General features: G+C 39.8%; 1 protein-coding gene across 1 annotated transcript in view; it reads left to right on the top strand.

Moving 5' to 3' along the window:
- Positions 1-16,139, top strand: part of NAT8L (N-acetyltransferase 8 like) — an 81,210-nt gene extending 65,071 nt beyond the window's left edge. Inside the window, exon 3 of the mRNA XM_082262404.1 lies at positions 15,426-16,139. Within this exon, the coding sequence (XP_082118530.1) occupies positions 15,426-15,793 (368 nt within the window). The 3' untranslated portion in view covers positions 15,794-16,139. The remainder of the gene's footprint in view (positions 1-15,425) is intronic.
- The last annotated feature ends 1,588 nt before the right edge of the window (positions 16,140-17,727 follow it).

Here is a 17,727-nt window from a genome sequence, read left to right as displayed (position 1 = left end):
TCCTTTCTGATATTGCTTCACTATTTTTCGCCGCAGCATTGGGGGAATTGGTGATCTTCTGCCCATCTTAACTTTTGAGAGACACTGCCACTCTGGGAGGCTCTGTTTATACACAATCATGTTGCCAATTGACCTAATAGGTTGCAAATTGGTCCTCCAGCTGTTCCTTATATGTACATTTGACTTTTCCGGCCTCTTATTGCTACCTGTCCCAACTTTTTTGGAATGTGTAGCTCTCATGCAATCCAAAATGAGCCAATATTTGGCATGACATTTCAAAATGTCTCACTTTCAACATTTGATATGTTATCTATATTATATTGTGAATAAAATATAAGATTATGAGATTCGTAAATTAGTGCATTCCTTTTTTTACTCACAATTTGTACAGTGTCCCAACTTTTTTGGATTTGGGTTTGTATTACCTGTACTGCCTACATTCTGCCACCTGTACACCCCGCCAACTATTACCTGTACTGCCTACATTCTGCCACCTGTACACCCCGCCAACTATTACCTGTACTGCCTACATTCTGCCACCTGTACACCCCGCCAACTATTTCCGGTACTGCCTACATTCTGCCACCTGTATACCCCGCCAACTATTACCTGTACTGTCTACATTCTGCCAACTGTATGAATAACCCCTAAGTACTGCCCCACATACATTTGCTGCGGCAGGGCGGACCTAAGCGCAAAATCACGTACCTGTATGTGATTTTGCTGAAGGGCTCTAGGGGGCACGCGTGCACCATCGGAGCCGCTCTCCCGCCGGCCACCCCGCGATCGTTCAGGAGAATGACAGAACAGCGGTCTGCCTTTGAAAACAAGGCAGATTGCTGTTCAATCAATCAGGAAGAGAGAGATCCTGTGTTCCTACTAATAAGGAACACAGATCTCTCTCTTCCTGCAGTCAGTCCATTCCCCCAAACAGGTAGAAAGCACTCCCTTGGAGCACACTTGTACCTTGATTGCCCCTGATTTAACCCCTTCCCTGCCAGTGTCATTTATACAGCAACAGTGCATATTATTTAGCACTGATCACTGTATTGGTATCACTGGTCCCCAAAAAGTGTCAGTGTCAGATTTGTCCGCGGCAATGTCACAGTCCTGTCAAAATCGCTGATCGCCGCCATTACGGATGAAAACAATTAAAAAAATAAAAAGTCCATAAATCTATCCCATGGTTTGTAAACGTTATAACTTTTGTGCAAACCAATTAATATACGCTTTTTTGTGTTTATTTTACCAAAAACATGTAGCAGAATACAAATTGGCCTAAACTGATAAAGAAATTCCATTTTGTTTTTATTGGATGCGTATTATAGCAGAAAGTAAAAAATATTTTTTTTTCAAAATGTTTTTGTATATAACGCATAAAATAAAAACCGTAAAGGTGATCAAATACCACCAAAAGAAAGCTCTATTTGTGGGTAAAAAAGGACATCAATTTTATTTGGGTACAGCGTCGCACGACCGTGCAATTGTTGGTTAAAATAATGCAGTGCCGTATCACAAAAAATGGCCTGGTAATTAAAGGGGTAAAACCTTCCGGTGGTTAACCAGCTGTCACCTATGCTGCCTGCCTTCTTCCATCTATATACCTGACCAGCTATTATACTGCCTATATTCTGCCACATGTACACCCCACTAGGGATGATTGAACGGTTCGGGTCGACCATTGGTTCGACCCGAACATTGACTGTTCGAAATTCGGCCGAATTTCAAACTTTTTGCTGAAAAAGTTCGGAATTCGGCAACCAGAACCGACCAAAATGCAATGGGACAGGAACTGGGCTTTAAATGCCTGTGATTGGACCAGAACCATCAGTAAAAGCCAATTGAGGGGGCATGAGGATGCTAGGAATGTGATTGGAGTGACTAGGGGGTCCAGAGGCCAATCAGTAGTGAATACACCCCCCAGTATATAAGATAGCCCCGCCAAATCTCTAGCATTCTAATACAGGGATGTGGAAGAGAGTGGAAGCAGTTCTGTTACTCCTGCTTCAAAGTGTCATTTAGCAATTATTAGTGTGAGGAAAGTGATATCTAGTGTAGTTAGGGTACTATTTTCCACTATAGTTAGATTTAATAATCTAGTTTCTGTAGGGAAAGTGTTAAGTGTCAGGGGACCGTAGTGTAGTGTAGGGTTAACTGACCCTGACTGCTATGGCAGGGTGACCAAACCCTTCCATTTCAGGGTGACCGCCATAGAAAAAAGATTGTTTCTATTAGAATTGCAGTAGAGCAGGATAGTGGCTTCGCTACTTTCACACCTGGCCGTTTTTGTTGCAGGTGTTTTATTGGGCTTTTTTGTGGAAGTCTTTGGAGGCAGGCATGACATCTGAACTTCTGTGTAGGGGTATATATACACACAAACACACATATAGGTGTGAAAGTAGCAGAACCCTATGCCTGCGCTAATGAAATTATTAGCAGGCATAGAGCTACGCTCCAATCACACCTATATGTGTGTATGTGTATAAATACATATAAGTGTGTATGTGTATAAATACATATAAGTGTGTGTGTATATATACCCCTATACAGAAGTTCAGATGTTATGCCTGCCTCCAAAGACGCCCAAAAAATGCCCCAAAAAACGCCTGCAACAACACACCTGGGCGTTTTTGTAGCACACATTTTTTTGGGCATTTTTTGGACGTCTTTGGAGGCAGGCATAACATCAGAACTTCTGTGTAGGGGTATATATACATACACACACACACGTGTATATATACACATACACACATATAGGTTTGAAAGTAGCAGAACCCTATGCCTGCGCTAATGAAATTATTAGCAGGCATAGGGCTCCGCTCCTATCACACCTATATGTGTGTATGTGTATAAATACATATAAGTGTGTGTGTATACATACCCCTATACAGAAGTTCAGATGTTATGCCTGCCTCCAAAGACGCCCAAAAAATGCCCAAAAAAAACACCTGCAACAACACACCTGGGCGTTTTTGTTGCAGGCGTTTTTTTTGGGCATTTTTTGTGCGTCTTTGGAGGCAGGCATGACATCTGAACTTCTGTATAGGGGTATATATACACACACACTTATATGTATTTATACACATACACACATATAGGTGTGATAGGAGCATAGCCCTTTGCCTGCTAATTATTTAATTAGCGCAGGCATAGGGTTCTGCTACTTTCAAACCTATATATGTGTATGTGTATAAATACATATATGTGTGTGTGTATATATACCCCTACACAGAAGTTCTGATGTTATGCCTTCCTCCAAAGACGCCCAAAAAATGCCCAAAAAAACGCCTGCTACAAAAACGCCCAGGTGTGTTGTCGCAGGCGTTTTTTTTTTGGGCATTTTTTGGGCGTCTTTGGAGGCAGGCATAACATCTGAACTTCTGTATAGGGGTATATATACACACACACTTATATGTATTTATACACATACACACATATAGGTGTGATAGGAGCGTAGCCCTATGCCTGCTAATTATTTCATTAGCACAGGCATAGGATTCTGCTACTTTCACACCTATAGATGTGTATGTGTATATATACATACATGTGTGTGTGTGTGTATATATACCCTTATACAGAATTTCAGATGTCATGCCTGCCTCCAAACACATCCACAAAAAAGCCCTATAAACGCCTGCAACAAAAAGCCGGGTGTGAAAATAGCGAAGCCACTATCCTGCTCTACTGCAATTCTAATACAAACAAACTTTTTTTTATAAAGATACTGGACATGCTACAGAGCTGAAACTTCACAGGTACACCTTTTAGACCCCCCAGACACTAAATCCAAAGAAATCTATTTTTTTTTTTCAATAATTTTTTCAATAATTGACTCTCTATCAAAAATGACAATTTTTAAGAACTTTTGTTTGTGTGATTAATAGTCCCTGGGGCATGACCCAGAACGCTAGGCCCTTTTTAGGGGAATTTATTGGGTTTTAGGGCTTCAAAATGGTGTTTTTTGATTACCAAAGTTCGGGTCCCATTGATTTCAATGGGGTTCTGAAATCCGGGCGGAACTTTCGGGAAGTTCGGGTGTTCTGGTCGAACCGAACTTTTCAAAAGTTCGATCATCCCTACACCCCACCAGCTGTCATCTGTGCTGCCTACATTCTGCAACCTGTACATCCTACCAGCTGTCTCTATGCTGCCTGCAATCTGTCACCTGTACAACCCACCAGTTGTCTCCTGTACTGCCTACAATCTTCCACCTGTACACCACACCAGCTGACTCCTGTACTGCCTACAATCTTCCACCTGTACACCTCACCAGCTGTCTCCTATACTGCCTACAATCTTCCACATGTACACCCCACCAGCTATTACCTGTACTGCCTACACTTTCCCCCATGTACACCCGACCAGTTGTCATCTCTACTGCATGCAATCTGCCACTTGTCCAACCCATCAGCTGTCTCCTGTTCTGCCTACAATCTTCCACATGTACACCCCACCAGCTATTACCTGTACTGCCTACACTTTCCCCCATGTACACCCGACCAGTTGTCATCTCTACTGCATGCAATCTGCCACTTGTCCAACTCATCAGCTGTCTCCTGTTCTGCCTACAATCTTCCACATGAAGATGGAAAATCATGATGCAAATAAAATAAAATAAAAAAACAGGAAGGGACAGGCTACACAGTGACAATAAGAGGTTTGTAACGTTATGCAACAACTGTTGCCTGTTCATTTGAAAGCTTAGAGTTCATATTGCAGTTATAGAACATTTAATTTCAGTAATGTAGATTGCAATACAAGTTTAGCTATGAACTGCTCCACTGTCTAATGAAAGCTTCATCTTGGCTGTTGATGATCCCGGGCATTATTTCTGGACACAGATGAACATTTGCTTGACATTCTAGGTCAGGGGTCTCCAAACTTTCTAAACAAAAGGGCCAGTTTTCTAACCCCTCAGACTTTAAAGGGGAACTGTGGCCATTGGGAGTAGAAGTGTCCTGGCGTCGGTAACAATGCCCATCGTTGGTGTCAGTGAGCAGAATAGTGTTTTATCATTGGTGTCAGAGGGTAGAATAGTGTCCTATTGTTGGTGTTAGTGGGTGGAATAGTGCCCCCAAGGGCTAAATAAAGGCAAGCAAAGGGCCACCACTGTTCTAGGTGATATGAAATCACAAGTTGTATATATATTTCAAAAAGCTAATAAGATATAGCGCCAAAGGATAAAATAATGAAGCAAAGTGAATATCAAGTATCTTACAAAAATAAATCAATAAGTAAATAAATAAGTGCGTACCACAATAGAAATCAATAAATAAATGAGTACCACAATAAAAGTGCACGTGCTCTTAAATCATGTGATGACGGATTATTTGAATCCAGGTGATAAGAGACTATAGCTGTGATTAAAAATAACTTAATATAAAAATTTCACAATAAGGTGCCCGTGCTAGTAAATAATAATGAATTCATATAAATAAGTGGAATATCATCAACAAATGGTGCAAAGTTCATAAAAATAGGTGATCCTTTCTGTGCTGTGTGGATATCAGGTGACCAGGTGCTGGTGCTTTTAATTCATAAGGTGACTTAGTGCATTGATGATAATGCTGGCCGCTCACCTCCTGGTTTGGCTCACAGATTATAATGAGCCAAACCGGCTTTTTGCACATACAGGTGCTACTAGATAATGGGTAGGCTGCTTCCTCCTGTCCTCCCTCTGGATGAAAATGCCTTAGGTGGGATATGGTGGCAGGGGTCCCCTGCTGAGGAAGTCATGGATTCGATGTAACGCGTACGGGGGAGGAGCCTGCACACGCTGTAGCACCCATTATTGCTGTCTATGCTTGCACTGGCCGACTGCCATCCCATGTGAGTTTTTTTGCTGTTTTTACCCCAATAAATCAGATAATACAGAGAGCACTAGATTGCTTTGTTTATTTTATACATGTACCCATGCATGACGGTGGAGAGACGGTTATGAGGAAGTGACCACTTCATCCCTGTTACTGTGTCACTGACACGGCGAGTTTGGCCACCATATCCCACCTGAGGCATTTTCATCCAGAGGGAGGATAGGAGGAAGCAACCTACCCATTATCTAGTAGCATTATCTAGTAGTTTAGTGTAAGGTGAATGCACTTTATGTAAGCAGCCTTAGGTCCCCCCATTTGGCGATCTTAGCCAACCATTGGGATTTTATTGATTTCTTCTTAGTGGTCAGCGCTGATTTACCATTCAGGTATCCCTATATTTGCCCAAACATTTTTGCGGGAAAACTCAGATCCAACTCCAGCCATGTGCAACAAAGCCATAAAGGTTCAATAAATAGTGTATATTTATTGTCACAGAGAGTAGATTGTGTCTTTGTTACTGCATTAACGTCAAGGCATGCCCTCAGTCTAGATGCAAATGTTGCTTAGTGAACCCTCTGACCCCTACAATCTACATGCTGATTCGGAGAATAAATCCAGGTGGTGACCAGTACAGGAAATCTTATGTACTCATTTAGGAAGCAATGAGATGTAGAAGCAATGAGATGTAGATTATACATTCCCAACTACTTCTCTTAATGTGCCTGTTAATTTCTAACCAGAGTGTAGATATGGAAACCTCAGCTACGCTCATTTTATAATATATGACTGCAGCTGTGCTTCTCTGTTAATGTGGGCCTACCACAAATATACTGTGGGCTTAGTCATTTTCATATTGCTATACCAACATGTCATTTATTAGTTAACGGAGTATAATTTTTCCTAACAAAAACAGCCTGATGTATCTAAATGCTGGGTCTTCATTCTAACTCTTTCTGTAGAAAAGGTTGATGCAGGCACACAGGCCTAGGAGTGAAAGGCATGCACAGGCCCTTGAAAAGTCACATCTGCTCTCCAACCTAAATCATCTGAGACCCTTGCAGTAATCTACACTGGTATTATTCTCAGAGAAGACCTACACTGATTTTCTATGCAGATAGTCTGGGTTACTAAGATGTAGAAACTACCTCCCCTTCCGAAACAGGAGGAGAAATCTGGTGAACACAAAAATGTCGGAGGGTCAAGAACTTGGGAATACAGCATGCAGCACTGTTAATGAAATTGTTACCCATTTTCTTATTAGCAGAGAATGATAGCTAAACCAGGAAATCATTTTTGAGCTTTCAGTTAAACGCTAAATTACTGCCTTTAATTTCCCCAGGGAAGGAAGCGTGGAAGAAATAACTCCCCGGGGTGGGAAGCTACAAAAAGTGATTACAAAGTAAACTAGATTAATGACAGAAACACCAAACAAGCATCCCCCACAGTAGGTTTATTAGGACTGCCTGGACACCAGTATAAAGAGGCCAAAATGCAAATAAATATTAATTTTAAAATCCTAATCTTTATAAAATTCCTATTATCCTCCAGCTGAAATTTTAAAATAGGGTGACCATGTGAATGGTAGAAGAGAGAAGTAAAAAAAAATGATTTTGTGCAACATGTCATTTTCCAGTATATTTTATGCATGTTTCTGGCACTTGGGGTAGATGTTTAAAGGAAAACTTTAAACTCCTTAAATGCACTTAAGTGAAAGAGTTACCGAATAGCTGACGGCACTAGCAGCCAAAAAATTGCTTTCAATTTCACAGAGTCTTTACTTCATGGTAAAGAAGGTAGGACATGCCCACCCCATCTAATGGTAACCTGGGTCTGAGTAGTTAGCAGACCTAGGCATTTTCAAGAGGAGGGCAGTCTTTTGTATTTTTTAAGTTAACTTTACAATGTTTCCTGGGCTAGCATCTCTGGCCAACACTGGTAGAATAGAAAATGGATTGGGGAAGTTTCATACATTTAATACAAGATGCATTAATGGAACAGCATTTCCACAGCACTATGGGTTTTCTAAAGAGAGAACACAGCAGAAACTGTTTCCTTTCAGACTCTCTGTGCCTGACTGTAACTTTGCACAGACCTGTCTAAAGGAGGGATCAGTATATAGGAAGAGTCACAATGATAAGTCATTTAGTTGTGTGTGTAAATTTCAGCTTGAGCTATATAAACAACAGACATTTTCTAGCAGCTAAGAAGTGTTTGTAAAACATTTAAAAGAAGCTAAATGCTACAACTGCTAGCTGCATATTAAAATACAAAAAAGAACATATGCAGCATTTCATGTTTTCCTGAGGTTACAGTCAATCACCAGAGATTCCAACAGTAGGCAGGTGAGCAGGCCAATCCACTTTTGAGATGTAAGAGTGTCTTTATATTGGGATAAATGAGCAACATATCTCCCCTCTACAATCAGTGCCCTCTAGTGGGGCCTGAAAGGCAGCTTGCCCATTAGGTTTTTAGTAAGGCTAAAGTGATATCTTGGAATTAAAGTGGATTTTCACAATCCCCCCCCCCCCCCATTTTCTTTTTTTTTTTTTTCAAACCCTGCTTACTCATGGGTGTGTTTAGTACATTTCAGATATCCACCCATCCAGTGGATCCTGCGTTGTCCTGCTGAGATCTGTCCTCATCTAGACGAGTGACGTGCATTGGGAAGAGGGGGGCGGGTGGACTAAAGATTTTTTGTTAAAAAAAAAAAAAAAAAGTCAATAAAGAAAAAAGGAGCCATATTTATGTAGAGGACTGAGGACTGGAGAGCAGGGCTTACTGTTTTAAGGGTGAAGATTCGCTTTAAAGTCAAAATCCACCCTAAAATGATACTTACCTCCATCTTCTCGCTCCGGGTCACCTGAAAAACAAATGGATAATCTCATTTTTTTTTTTTTTTTTTACTTACCTCGTAGAGAAGAAAATACTTACCTTACTTCCTTCTTCCTCCCCTTGGCGGCCACGGCCCATCGTCACTTCCTGGCTTTGCAATGATTTCTGGGAGCTGAACGTCATCGCTCCCAGGAATCAATGCGCCTGCACCGGCCCCGACGTCAGTTCCGGGGCGCGCGCGTCATTCCCTTCTAAACAGCTTCTGGGCATGCCCAGAAGCTGTGGAGGGATGACGCGCGCCCACCGGAAGTGACGTCGGGGCTGGTGCAGTGCATCGTGGGACCGAAGAAGACGGAAGAGGACCCAGAAGAGGATCGCGCTGGCTTCAAGCTGCTCACACCTGAGATGGCAGCGCTGGACAATACTTTTTCAAGGTAAGTATTTGTCCTAAAAGGTAAGTGCAACCCGGGACAGATCAGAGGCTAGCCATTGTGGAATGTACTAGCCCTGACTGTCCCGGGGGTATTTTTATTAAAAAAAAAGTATTCCAGAGTGGAACTCTGCTTTAAGCACAAAAGTGTAAACAGATTGCTCTAGGTCACCTGCTTTTAGCTTGGCTGTCTTAGCTGTTGGGCTATTAGAATTTCAATTAATAATCAAAATGAATAAATATTTTGTAGGTCCCCTCTTCTAGCCAGCTGGGAATAGACTCTCCATTATGCTTTTTATTAAAATAGCCAGGATTTTAAGGCAGTGAAAAGAACAGTGATGTGTAAAGTGCAGCAGCCCAAAACAGCCAACATGAATTTAATTAAGAGATTAATACTGACTAGTTGCCATGGAATTTTAGCACTGTACAGACCATTATTGCTCATTACATGGCCTTATTGTAAAGCACCATTCAAAGAGGAATTCTTGATCATTGCAGGCCACCAGATACCATGTTTCATTTTCAGGCAGGAATTCCGGGATGTAACTTATGGCTGGCACTTTTATCACATTGCCTTCCATCTGACAAGTCTCCAGCCAAATGAGAATTACAAGAAATGGTTACATGATGCCTCTGTAATCTGTATAGTCACGAGGCATTTAGAAATTAATTGGAAATACAGCTCACAGCCTTTTATAGCCACAGCCTGAGAAAAACTTGCAGACTATAGAAAGTAATGGTGTGAATAAAATACATCACAAATAATCATATCAAACACTTGTCTGAGCTGCCCTTCTGAAAAAGCTGTGCTTTTCATATCAATCATTCCTTTGTCTCATGTATCACTACTCAACAGCAATTTTGTCACATGGGTTGTAATGGGTGTTCAAAGTACACTTTTCCATGTAGAACATTAAAAATGTAATTTGAATTAGATTTTTCTATTATTCTTAGTTTATAATTCAATTAGTAATATTACTTTACTATATTATAACTATAGAAGCATTTTCAACCATCATTGAGCAAACTAGTTGTTTTTTTAGAAGGCATGACTTTGTTTCTTTTTAGTCTGATGTCAGAGTGTAAAGAGTTTAAAGAACAGGACAAGGAAATGAATGCCAACTCACTCTGAGCCCTCTTGATTGTTTTAACCCCCCCCCCCCCACCTAGCTACCTATTTTACCTCCATATCATGGCGGTGGCTCTACGGTCTCGAGTAATGATGTGGAGGCCAGCAGGAGAAACTAGTAAAGCTTCAGGGGACCTTCTTCTCTGGAATTGAACACGTTTAACAGGAAAGGTCGATATGTACCCTCTTATTGGTATATCTATCTATTTATTCAAATTTCTCTGGTGTTTGAGGAATTACACGGTCCAAACAACTGCATTGAAGAACAAAAAAAAGATAAACAACAGCTTGGTAAAAAAAACAAATTATTTCTAAAATTACTAAATCTTTAAAGGTAACTTTAAATTCAACCCAGTCCATCCTGCTTTAAGCTCGATAACCAGACATCCAGATAACGCCATGATAAAGGCTCTTCCAAAAGGATGTATGGCGCTGAAACAGTGAACATAGATGCAGGATACTGAGCAGCAAATGGCCTGAACAGGCTGCACAAAACTGGCCAACCCTAAGGCTATGGTTCTTTACATTCTGGCTTTACCACCATTTTCGTAGCTCTGCAGCACAAAAGATTTTCCATCTTTTCATTTCCTCTTATGCTGCATCAGAGAAAAAAAAATTAAATTTAAGACAATTGACCTTTCCTGGTGCAGTCTTTCTTAGAAGCCACTGAAGTGGAAAGAAGAGGAATGATATTTATAGAGGTGTGATGCAGCTAAATAGAGATCTGCGCTCAGCTCCCATTAAAGTTAATAGGAATGATGTCAGCAACTAAAAGGATCTCTGGGATTCTTTAAGATTGTTCTGCCAACCTTGAAAAACAAAGCACATGACCATTTACCAGTCTTTTTTTTTAGCAATGTGCATGCACAGATCTGCCATGTTTCTGTTTACAACAAAATGCTTGAGTTGCCCATGGCAGCTAATTCGATGTTTGAGTTACTTTTTACACTTGTAATGTGATTAACTGCTTTGGGCTGCAAAATATCACTTCAGATATTTGTCTCTTACGTCTTTCTCAGACCTTTTTATTCATAAATGTGTATCCTTACACAGCAATGATACAATTCTACAGCACCTGTACTGTAGTTACAAATATGATGCTGCAAAGCAGAATACCATGATGGAGGTTAACATTTTACTATATTTTCAGCTGGTAATGGTTTTAATGTATTTTGAAAGGCACATTTTTAAAATGTATTTGTTGGGATTTTTACCTAAACCTTATTTAATATGAATAACAGACACCTTTAGGGTTTGTGTGCTACATTTGATCCCCTGTATAGCTCTGTAATATATACTGACAACTTCTTTCGGTAACTGACCCTGCCTCATTAAGCCAATTATTGGCCCTTCACTCTAATGTAGGGTTCCACTAACCAATCAAAGTTCATGGGAAATAAGAGGATAGGGCCAACACCAAGGAGCAGGAAGCTAGTTGTTATTTAAAAAGAAAGGAAGGAGGCGTAAACACCTGGTGCATTACCCTTGGACAGAGCACTGAGGAAGGGAGCGTGTCTCCCAAAACGCGTCAGCAGTCCAACAACAGGGATGAATACCTCCACACGTGGTGGACTCATTCAATGCGATCTATGCTCTTCATGTCTGTGAGTAGGTTTTTGGCTTTTTAATAAAAGTTTTAAAAGGCGTCCAAGGGTAATGCACCAGATGTTTGTGCCTCCTTTCTTTCTTTCTTATGCACTTCTGATTGGAGTTCCCCGCCTGAGGAGAGCAGCACGCCTGTTATTCCCATTGGAGTGAGTGCTTGGGTGTGAAAGTTTTGGATATCGAGGTAGTTGTTACTTGAATTAAAGGGCACCCCCGGTTATGGGAATGCAGAGCAGACTTGGAAGTATTTGTAGTTTATAGTAGTGAAAGCTGGCCATAGATGAATAGATGGATGGAACGAATGGTTCACAAGCAAGGTGGAAGGAGGAATCCTCCCTGCTGTGCTATTGTATTCTGACAGCAGGGACTCTTCTGTTAGAATACACTGATCAGTGCTGCAGCAGCTGATTGAACAAACATTCCCAACAGTCCTGATTATTGGATTGACTTTTGTCTAGCAGGAACGGCCATAGATAAATTGAAATTCAGCCGGTCTGTCTATGGCCAGCTTAGGACTATCAAAAAGGAAGAGGGTTTTAAAGCAAGAGTAAAAGGTGGTGGGATGACCAATATTTGCCATAATGTGCACTCTTCCTGCATGCATCCATCCCTGACAAAGCCATGTCCTGCTCTTCTTCTGCCATCTTCTTGCTTTGTCCATTGAGCAGCCATTGATGTAAATCCTATGCATGCATGCTGGAGTTACATTCTCTGGACACATGTCTCTTTTCACAACATCTATAAGGTTCCAGGACTGTACACTGTACATGCACAACTGTCAGTGCACATATTTTAGAAATATGCTAGAAGGCAAGTAAAAGTATTTTAGGCCAAAGAGATAAAGTCTCTTCTACCAAAAGACCATGCCAGCTGTCAAATTTATGGTTTCAGGCTTTACTTCTGCTTTCAGGGCCTGCAGCTTGTTTTCAGGTGCATTCCACTAGCATTTGAGATCAGTTTAAAATACTTCTGGTTTTATTCAGAGTTTTTAATAGTGCAGTTGACCTCCTTCTGACCTGCATTCTGAGTTGCATCAACCTGCTTCTGCATTCCTATTAACTTTTATAAGTAGAAAATAAATTCTGACACACACAGCAGCCAAAAAATACCCAATTATGTGCAAAAAAATTGGATGACAGCAGTCAGCAGAGCTTCACCTTATTCTCTCTGGAGAAAATTCCTTTGCAAAGTGAACAGTCTATTTGCATTTAGTAAATCAACCCCTAAATACCATTGGATGATCTGTCATTTAGCCCAGAAGACCAATGTAAAACCAAAGTCTTTTACAACCTTTTTTTTTTCTAAGTTTCTTTAAAAAAAAAAAAAACGTTTGTGTGAGTGAAGGGGGTCTTGCTTAATCCCTCCCGAATAGTGTACCCAAAAACTGTTATTCCAAAACAAAGGCGCATAAAGCTGCATGTAACCAGCATGCTACAATACAAAATAGGAATCCATAAAAAGCTAGTGCTTAGCGATTGGGTTGGATATGTAACTGCAGTTGTAATTGTGTAGTAACAGCAATTATTATGCTGTGTTATTTTTTCAGTTAAATATGTATAAAGACTGTTTTCAGGCTATTTTATACTTTAGTTCATAGCCTTCTGTTTTTTTTTCTTTTTTTAACTTTGCAGCGTTAACTTTGTAGCAGTTTCGATTTCTGACCTAAATGCCTAGCAGTTTTCTGACCCACAAACAGCTACGCTAATCAAGCAAGTCAGAGAAGTTTGAAGGCCTTGTCTGCATAGTTGTTTCAGGTCAGCAATGCAGTTGTTAAGTAAGAAGGGCAACATTACAACAGGACAACTAGTATTTTCAGGAAGGGTCAGCAAGTGAAAAGTTTACCCAAACGCTTCTATCACAAACAAAATTGCATCACGTTTATCCAAAAAATTATTCAGTGTGTGGGCAGTAAACTTCTGTGGATGCCAATCTACCAGCTTCACATCTTTGCACAACTGAAGCATGCATTAGCTCTGTATATGCTTAAACTGTTGAACAGTCACATTGGAATCACAGAGAACGGTGGGACTTAGAATGAGAATCAATGACTCACATTTGTCCCTTTTTAGCCAGGTCATATTTGTCAATAAGGACAGGCACCTAAATGGACTTGATCATATCTTTAGGAACATTTTTTGCAGATTAAAAGCAGACCAAAACTGTCCTTTTTAAAAAAAAAATTGTAGTAACTGTGTAACCATCATGTAACATCAGATATATTTTACAACTTTCACTTTATCGAATCAACAAGGGCTTTAAATGTATACCTGTTTGAAAGAGGAAATGTATTTGTTGACCCATAGCAACCACTGTCTAGTTTCCCTGTCATAAATTGGAAAATGAAAAGGTAGAAGGTAAGTCATTGATATGGGCATTGCTAATAGTTTTTTTTTTCAGTTCTGTACCTAAGGACCAATGTGTTCTACAAAGATAAAGTTGAAGACCTGTTTTGAAGCCTTTAGTCTAACTAAAAGTGTCATCAGTTGAGAAGCTTATAGATACTGCTAAATATTAAAACTTAAAGTTTGTTAGTGACTTTTGCATATGTACAGTATGTCACATCTTCACTTATCACCATATTTAGATTTTCTGCTTTATCAGCTAAATTTGAAAATTTGATCAATCCATTTGCAAGAGTAAAGTACATGGTTGGGACATCCCCCACTGTATCAAATGACACAGATTACTGAAATTACATTATCTTGCTTCGAGATAGATGTCACATACTGTAGTTACAGTTACCTCTGTCCATTAGACTCTCAAGTAGAGAGGGAGTGAAACACAATATATGAACCAAGGATTTTTGATGTGTGGGATATACAACAGATAGATATAAATAAAACACAAATTGACGCAGCTCTCATTACGTACTCATATAATACTTAAAAGCTCTCCTATACAGGTAATACAATTTTTTGCAAAGTTGATTATTTTCCTGTGCTATCTCCGAGTATTGCATTTGCTGAAAAAATAGAGGCAGATTTTAAAGAATTCCATACAAAGTACACATGAAAGCCTTTTTAAAGGTCTGACCCATAGTAGGTAGTACAGGGTTATTGTTGCCAGCCTGAAAATCCTCTTCTGTGTGCCTTCCCAATCCTGTTCACATGAGATCATGACTTTTCTGACTTTGAGGCTAAGACCCACCCAAGATTGCAGTAACTAAAGAGTGTGCCATCAGTGGTTGAGATCTCATTTTTGGGGAAACCTGAGCTTCAAAGTCAGGTAAGGTGAGCTTTTACTAACAAATTAAATAATGATCACAGGGGCATAGAAGAGACATTTCTAGGTATTAACCCTAAAAGCAGAATCCTTGTGGTTCCTGCTCTTAATTGGTATTTTATTTTCAAAGGTAAAAATTCCTGATAGAATTGTTTAAACTATATTTTTTTCTATTTACTTATAACCCCTTTGTGTAGTACCCACAGCTGCATATAATGAAAGTGGGAACGGTCTGTTACAAATTTTATGTTTAATGCTTCCTTAAGGCTGTAGCTGGGGTGATAAATCCATCTTCATGCAGTATTAAAATGGTTTATGTTTAAACTGAATCTCCTTCTCTTTAGACACTTCTAAGAGACCATCCCTTGTCTGACATGTTACTTGTGTTCTGCAGGTTCTTGCTTCTGGGTTGCAGTCTTGGATGGCAAAATCGTTGGAATAGTGGCAGCCAGAGGCAATGAAGAAGACAATGTAGTCGAGCTAAGACGGATGTCTGTAGACTCTAACTACCGCGGGAAGGGAATTGCCAAGGCTTTAGGTCGCAAAGTCCTGGAGTTTGCCATGTTAAACCACTACTCCTCCATCGTGCTTGGCACTACAGCTGTGAAAATTGCGGCTCACAAGCTGTATGAGTCTTTGGGTTTCAAGCATGTGGGTGTCATTGAAAACCATGCTGTCCCAGGGATGACACATTCATTACTAGAGAGAATGTTCTTTCAGCTTCGTTACCATCGCTACTGTCTACAGCTTCGCGAAGAGTAGAAAAAAATTCAAGCCCTGCCTGATCTCCCCACCTCCCCATGCTTTCATTCTCTCTTAACACATCATCGCAGTAATGGCAAAAAAGGTAATTTGCCTGTCATCGCCTTCATATTCCAATCAGTTTCTTCCTTCTTAGCGAATGTACAACAGGCCCTTGCAAGGAAGTTGTAAGATGGAGGCAGTGTGGTCCTCCCTGTCACAAGTCCAGTATTAACTTTCTAATTAGGATGGCTCTTCTATCAGTTAGGTAAAGCCTAGCTAGGTATTGTAAGCACAGGTACCGGAATTCTGGCCTGGTGTAAATAATGTAGTCTTTTTTAAATTGTAAATATTGACATTTGGGAAGGGGGGGGGGGGCAAAATCAAGATTGAATGCAATGTATAAGTAGATCTTATAGTTAACATATTATCAAGACAATGTGAATACCAATGCTTAGTCCAATGCATGAAGAGGAAGTGTCTATACATTCACACAGCACTGCCACTGAAGCATTGAGGCTGCAATTTTATAGATATGCCGACAGTTCTGCCAAACCTCTCAATGAACTTAGGCACATCAATCATCTGTGACCTTACCAGAGATGTCAAACTCTTTCTAAGCCAGCAAACTTCCCGTTACGTCTAACTGAGCCCATTTGTAAGATATCATGTAGCTAGAGTTCTTGAATTATCACGAGGGGACTTGCAGATTCAAGATCCACAATTCTTAACGTGCATTAAAGTGTTAAAAGAATTTCCTCAAATTGTTTGTCTCATACTGATGTCACTGAGCACAAGTTAAGAGTACCTTGGCAATGCATTTGCATTCTCTTCACCAAATCTTTGACAAGAGCAATCAGTGAAAAATAAAATGTATTTTTTTTAGGAAGGGGAGAGAGGAATGTATTAATACTAATGAACTCCCTATGTAAATGTATATATAATGGAACTGCACATTTCCTTGTAAATACAACTGATTTAAATAGATCATAATTCTGACTTGTATAATGCAAGTAGCAATGCAAAGCAAATTTGGCATGTTTCTGTACATGGTATGTATGTACAGTGCCTGCCAAAATCTGTCCAAGTCAGCAGCTTCTGTCTTGAACTGTATAGTTTTTGTAAATTGTTTGGGGGGATAGAATATTTGCATGTGGTATGTTTAAGCAGCACTGGGTACATATTCAATTAAAAAAAACAAGGTCTAAAATGCTTCTGAAAATTATATATGTTAAAGCATTTAAGTTGTTTAGTATTTGATAGTTTAATTTTTTAGAATGCATTCCAATATTATAGTGTGCTAATGATTATATTAGATAAAAAATGTCAACTTGCATTTTCACAAATAGAGGCTGGAATGTGGCAAGTCCACTTGAAACAGTTTGGTTTTTAAGAAATGGCAATGAGTTAAGACATACACTGAACGCTCTCACTGCATTCTTCATAGCAGAAATAAATGGTGGATCCAGTATTGCAAGGAGACCTCCTTGTAATATTTGGAGTCACAGAAAGATAGCAGAAACCAGCAGGTGAATAAACAATCCAGTATCAATCCAAATCTGAAATATTAGTTTAAACTCATTGTTTAGACTGGTAATACCTTGAAGCATATTTTGTTAAATATCACTATTCATTTTAATGTAGTCTGAAGCTTACTGTCATTCAGCCCAGTTGGTTTCCTTGCCCACGCTCAAATTTTATTGTAAGGGTATGTTGAGACTGATACATAAATGTTCCGCTTTTCTGGTTGGGCAAAAACACCCTACACTTGCAGGAAAATGATTTGCAAACTTTAAAAAAAAGTAGATGAAGTAGAAAAAAAAATGAGACCATTTTCAGAGTATTTTGCACCTTCATTATATGTGCTAAAAGATATATCCCCGTCTATGACTAGATTTAGATATAGATAGAGCCCAGCTTGAAAACCTGGAGGACAAAATTAAGCTATCAGAGCC

Source organism: Pelophylax lessonae (genome assembly GCF_965119305.1).
Source record: "Pelophylax lessonae genome assembly, chromosome: 1".
NCBI lineage: Eukaryota > Metazoa > Chordata > Amphibia > Anura > Ranidae > Pelophylax > Pelophylax lessonae.
This window is presented reverse-complemented; position numbering and strand designations above follow the sequence as displayed.